This window comes from Tribolium castaneum, chromosome 5, assembly GCF_031307605.1.
Source record: "Tribolium castaneum strain GA2 chromosome 5, icTriCast1.1, whole genome shotgun sequence".
NCBI lineage: Eukaryota > Metazoa > Arthropoda > Insecta > Coleoptera > Tenebrionidae > Tribolium > Tribolium castaneum.
The window spans coordinates 4300983-4306982 of record NC_087398.1 but is presented as its reverse complement, the minus strand read 5'-3'; the positions used below and the strand labels follow the sequence as shown (position 1 = coordinate 4306982).

Below are 6000 nucleotides of genomic sequence, written 5' to 3'. Positions count from 1 at the left end.
TGTAGAAAATTTGATTTTCCACAACTTTGTTTTTTACAGTTTTTTGGTATCTTTAACCGTATTTGCAGCGTTTGCAAAAATATAAAATGGAACGCAAATTGATAATTCTAAGCGGTAATTTTTTGCTCACCGTCGCATATTTATCAAAACGCTGGAAATACGGTTAAAGGTACATAGAAAGTGTAAAAGGCAAAGTTGTAGAGAATTAAATTTCCTATAAAAAAGTCTGCAACACCATATTTCTATCTTCTACAGTTTAGGTATAAATTATTTTTGAGTTACGTGACCATCGATAAAAAATCAGTTTTCGAACGTCTTTGAGGCTTAAACAATTAACAATAGAAATATTGTCGTTCGGATTAAAAAAAACTTTTTTCTTAATATTTTTCCTCTAACTTTAAGTCTTCGCATCTTCTTGAAAAATATGAAACAAAGCAAAAATTTTAAATAATTTTTTTGAAAAAAAAATCAAATGCGACGATTCAGCCGGATTAAGCCGTTTAACGTGTTGCCTACGATTTGAGATAAATCCACTCTCACTTTCATCTATGATTGAAAAATTGCACTCTGACAGGTGCGTGTTAGCAAACAATGTACACAAAACTAATTTAAAAGGCCACCAATCTGTGCTCAAACCGCTTTACATAATAATTTAGCAATTCCCGAAATTACTCGAGGCTTCGCAAACCAATTTATTTACCTCTTCTCTGGCCATAAATATTGCAAAAACCTTGATTTTTGTCACATTCGATCGTCGACAAGCTTCTGTTTTGCGTAAAATTATTCAAATCAAGTAGTTCCGGAAGAAACTTGACTCTTCTTCTTGTAGAACAAATAATTGATGATTGCGAGTAAAGTCATGTCAGGGCCGTGATGTGGGTGTGTTTGGGCTAAACGTAAGGTTAGATTTACGAGAAATTGGAGGAAATTGTTTGGTACCCTTCGAAATGTATGTGTTGAGATTTACATAAAAGCTATTATTAACGCCTTTGAGTGATCCTCCAAGTGGCGGGGAGATTGGTAAAAGATATTAGAAGGATGCCGCAAGGTACTATAATGGTTTTGGCGTCTGTTATGAATTACTGAGATTACTACGAGTTGTAAAAATTTAATTACGGTTGCAGTGGTGATTCGCAATGAAGCTGGTCATTAAGGTAAGATGAACTTTTAATTAGATTGCCTTACACGGCCGCTGGAGCGAAATTTAATTGCTTAATTACCGGGTGCTGCCAATTAGTTTGTATGTCTATTAATAAACTTAATTAAAAGTAAAAAAATATTTTTCCATTAATTTTTTTCAAAAGTATGTCATGTGCTAATCTAATTTTTTATCAATTCTTTATTCAAACATAAAGTGATGAAAGTTGGCAAAAAATGTTTACATTTCTATTTAGTAATTACGTGCCAATACTTAACCTTCAATGACATCATACAAAAGGACAATTATTCTAAATACCATCACATTGTAGCCCTAGCTTTGTCGCACTTTAACGAAGCCTCTAACTCTATCCTTCAGACTGTTAAATTACACCAGCATTGTCTAATTCATAATTAAATGATCTAATTGTAATTTACTCCTTAAGTAAACCAACATTTTTGGCAATTTTAAGGCAACACTAAACTCAAGATTCTTTTTTAATTCAATTCAAATGATGTTTTTGCCAAATAATAATTCTTGGACTTTAGGACTATGTTAATTTTTAAAAACAAAGTTACCATTTAATAACACAAATTCACTTTAGTTTTAAGTGAACAATAAAAGCATATACCGATTAAAAAACTACAATTATTTAAAAATAACAATAACAAAAAAACCTAAAATGCTGTTTAATCGGTTCCATTTTCCTTATTTTTTTACTTAAAAAAATGTTACATTTTAATTAATTTTTCATTAATTTTTAAATCAAAGTCAAACTTACTTAAAATCTAGACAATAAGATTATAATAATTATTAAGATTGTAGATTGAAAAATAATGACTTGGAACATTTAATAGTCATAAAATCTCAAGTAGAAATTTTGAAATGAATTCGGGTTTAGGTTTGTTTAAGGTTTCGCTAACTCAGAGCGTTTGTGTGTCTAGCCTTCGTCAAATAATTTTTACTTGCGAAATTGCCGTACAAACGTGACCGCTTTGATATTTATCAAATAAATACGTTATTAAGATATTGACAATAAAAATAATATTCTTGTACTTGAAGCTACGAGTAGAGAATGTGTCAATGAATTAAATTTTATGATCGTAGTGAAAACCATAAACACCTGTTTCGTGATTATGGTCGATTAATAAATTAGCTGTTCGTTGATTTTATCGTGTTTTTTTGTAGCAAATTGGGTCAAAATTCTCGTACAAATGGCTATTAAATCATCCCTTCATTTCCATTTGATAATAAATCGATCCATAGCGCCTTTCTATCCGTTTCATTCAAGGGCACGATAAATAACAAATCAATTCTAATTATAAACAGCCGATTCATCTCACCGACGAGATCCCTTTTTCCGAAACAGCGATGTTTTGGTTTCATAAATCATTTTAATTGAAACTAATTTGAATTTTTCGATTAAAACCGTTGGAGGAGTGAATCTGTCCTTCACCTTTCTCAAATTCGTTAATTTTCCTGTTTCAGGTTTTTAACTTTGTAATTGTGACCTTTTGGGTCGTCTCGTGTCAAAAAACCGATGATGAAAGCAGGCCTTACGAGTTCGGGTTTACCATCGACGGAGAACAGCACAGACATGAGAAAAAAGGTGCGGAAAACAGAACTAATAACAATAAATCAAATTAATTTTGTAGATGTTAATGGAATCATCCAAGGCGAATTCGGCTTTATCACAGCCGACGGTATTTATCACGTAACCGTGTACGCCACCGACGAAAATGGCAATTTCAAAATTTTGAGCATGAGAAACGTGCGGATTAGTGCCCGTAAGAAAATCCAAAAAATTTGAAAATTGGAAATAATTGCGATTTTAGCACTTGATGGGTCCCCGCTACCCCCGGGGGCCAAAATCGAGAGCAGTCCGGGCCTGGGCAACCAAAACCCACAACCTGGAACACAAGTCCAGAAACAACCACAACCTGTCCAGACCACGTCCAGGCCCAAGACAACCTACGTCTTCACCACTCAACCCACAATCAAGCCGGCGTGTGGTGGCTGCGGTTACGTCACGACGCCTAAACCTAGACCTGGGGAACGGTTCCCGTTCCAGACGCCCGCCTTCCAGAAGCCTAGCCAAGATTTGAACGCACCCAACCCAGGTTTAAATTCCCCAAACCCAGGTCTAAATTCCCCCAACCCAGGTTTAAATTCCCCCAATTCGGGCTCGAATTATCCCAATCCTGGTGCGAATTTGCCAAATCCGAGCCCAAATCCGTTGATAAATGCCCCAATTCCGGGTCCGGTTTCGCCCGGATTTAACGAAGTGGAGCGTCCCCGGAGGCCGCTTTCGCAGGTGACGGTGTCGGACGGTGCCATTCACGTGCCCGGAAATCCGGATATTCCGATCCGGGATAAGTTTCCGGGGATGGTTGATGGTTTGCCGGATGGCATTTCAGAGAAAGATATCACCGATTTGTTGTATAAGTTTAATTATACCGTTGGATTTCACGGGCATTACGAGAAAGGACTGAAGAATGGTGCTAAGGTTGGTGGGTATTTTGTTACCGGAAGAGATGGAATTAGCAGAATTGTCACGTATGTGGCCGATGAGAATGGATTTAGACCGAAAGTGAAGTTTGTTAGATTGGATTTGAATTCTGATGAGGTGCCGAAAGAAGGAACGGAGAAAACGTTCGGATTGAAGAATTTCGAGTTTGTTTGGTATCCGATTAGTTAAATTGTAATATTAGGTATTAAAATAAATAAGTTTTTTTAACGGAAAAATTGATTTTTTTATTACTTTATTAGTCAAAAAAAATTTTTTTTATTACGGCTAACTTATTCGAAAATGAGGAACTATTTTCATATAGTGTATATAAAATATTCTGAGGAATTTATTGCCGTCAAGTAACTCGCCAAATTCCCAAAAGTTTTTTTAGTTATTTCACCTGTTTTTCCTTGTGTTTGCAGTTTTTTTGAAAAGTATTAGTTCCTAAACAATGATCTTTTTTAAAAAAAATATAGATATCTAAAAAACACTTCAACAATCAAACACTTCATAGAGTTATCTCTAATAATTCCGTAGTTATTGCTTGATAAATGTTCCGGACACCCGAAATCGACCAAAATCACAACAAAAATTAGAAAAATCAAACATCAAAAAATCGAACATATGGACTTTTTTTGGACTTTTAACAACTCTAGAGAGTTGTAAAGGCATATATGAATGCGAAAAAGTATGATAGAACGAATTTAAAAAAAAATAATTTTTTCACATTTTTGAAGGTAAGTGTAATTACTCAAAAAAATTTAAAAATTTTTATAACTCACAAAAAGTTCGTATAATACAGAAAATGAGCCGCTGAATTCAATGGAACAAACCGCATTGCTCTACGACTTTTAGTTTTTGAGTTGTGAATTTTTTTGTTGGATAAAATTTTCCACTATGACAAATGGCAACCCTAAATTTCAGCAAAAAATTTTAAATTTTTAATTCTTGTGAAAAATTGATATAATATGTAAAATGAGCCGTAGAATTCAATCGAACAAACCGCAATGCTCTACGACTTTTAGTTTTTTCTTTATGAATTTTTTTAGTGAAAAACTTTGATCGCCTCTGTAGCCGGAACCGTTGCCCGGAGCGGCTCCGGGTTTAATCGAAAAAATAGAGAAAATTAAGCGCTATCAGATGGTTTTTTGTTCGTTGCTCTAAGTCTTACAGTTTCCGAGAAAAACGCACAAAAAGGCTTCCATTTTCACTTTTGTTCAATTTTCAACCGCCAATTACGGCGAAACTATTAGAGTTATCGAGAAACGGAAAAATCGAGGACAACCGGAATAAAAAACTCTACAAAATGGCATAGAACTCAAGGCGATATCTCACATAAAATTTTTCAATTTTCAATCGCCGATTACGGCCAAACTAAAAGAGCTAGGAGAAAACTCTTTTTTCCATCGTAAAGAGCACATCAAAATCTATAAGATAGGATAAGTTTTATTCGATTCTGAGACACTTTTAAAATTGACCATTTTGTAGGGGGGGGTGTTAACTTTTTTTTAATTTTTTTTATTTTCCCAATTACGACTAAACTATTTGAAAAAATGAAACTGCTTTGATTCTCACCTATGCAGAATGATCCGGAGAATCGATTGGCCTCGAAAAAATTGCCAAATTCCCGATAGTTTTTAGTTATGAATTTTTTAAAATTTTACCAATTTTAGCATTTATCTGCAATTTGCTCAAAAACTATTAGTCAGAGAACAATAATTTTTTTTGAATAAAATAGATAATTTAAAGAGCTTTCCAACGATAATAAACTTCATGGGATTTTCTCTGATAGTTCCGGAGCTATTGCTCAACAAATGTTCCGGGTACCCAAAATCGACCAAAATCGCGACAAAACTTGGAGAAATCAAACATCAAAAAATCGAACGTATGGTCTTTTTTTGGACTTTTAACAACTCTAGAGAGTTGTAAAGGCATATATAAATACGAAAAAGTATGATAGAACGAATTTTTAAAAAAACTAATTTTTTCACTTTATTGAAGGTAAGTGTTTTTTACTCAGGAAATTTTAGCAAAAAAAATCAAATTTTTAAATCTCGTGAAAAGTTCGTATAATACAGAAAATGAGCCGCTGAATTCAATGGAACAAACCGCATTGCTCTACGACTTTTAGTTTTTAAGTTATGAATTTTTTTGTCGAATAAAATTTTCCACTATAGAAAATGCTTATCTTAATTTTTAGCAAAAAACTTTAAAATTTTAAATATCGTTAAAATTTGGCATAACACAGAAAATGAGCCGCTGAATTCAATAGAACAAACCGCATTGCTCTACGACTTTTAGTTTTTGAGTTATGAATTTTTTTTTGGATAAAATTTTCCACTATGACAAATGG

General features: G+C 33.6%; 1 protein-coding gene across 1 annotated transcript; it reads left to right on the top strand.

Moving 5' to 3' along the window:
• Nucleotides 1-650: 650 nt before the first annotated feature.
• On the top strand, nt 651-3883 carry l(3)mbn (lethal (3) malignant blood neoplasm). Its single transcript, XM_965570.4, has 5 exons — nt 651-774; nt 830-1154; nt 2627-2747; nt 2794-2925; nt 2974-3883. Exons 2-5 carry the CDS (start codon nt 1137-1139, stop codon nt 3834-3836), a joined length of 1134 nt encoding a protein of 377 aa, XP_970663.1. The 5' UTR covers nt 651-774; nt 830-1136; the 3' UTR covers nt 3837-3883.
• Nucleotides 3884-6000: the final 2117 nt, after the last annotated feature.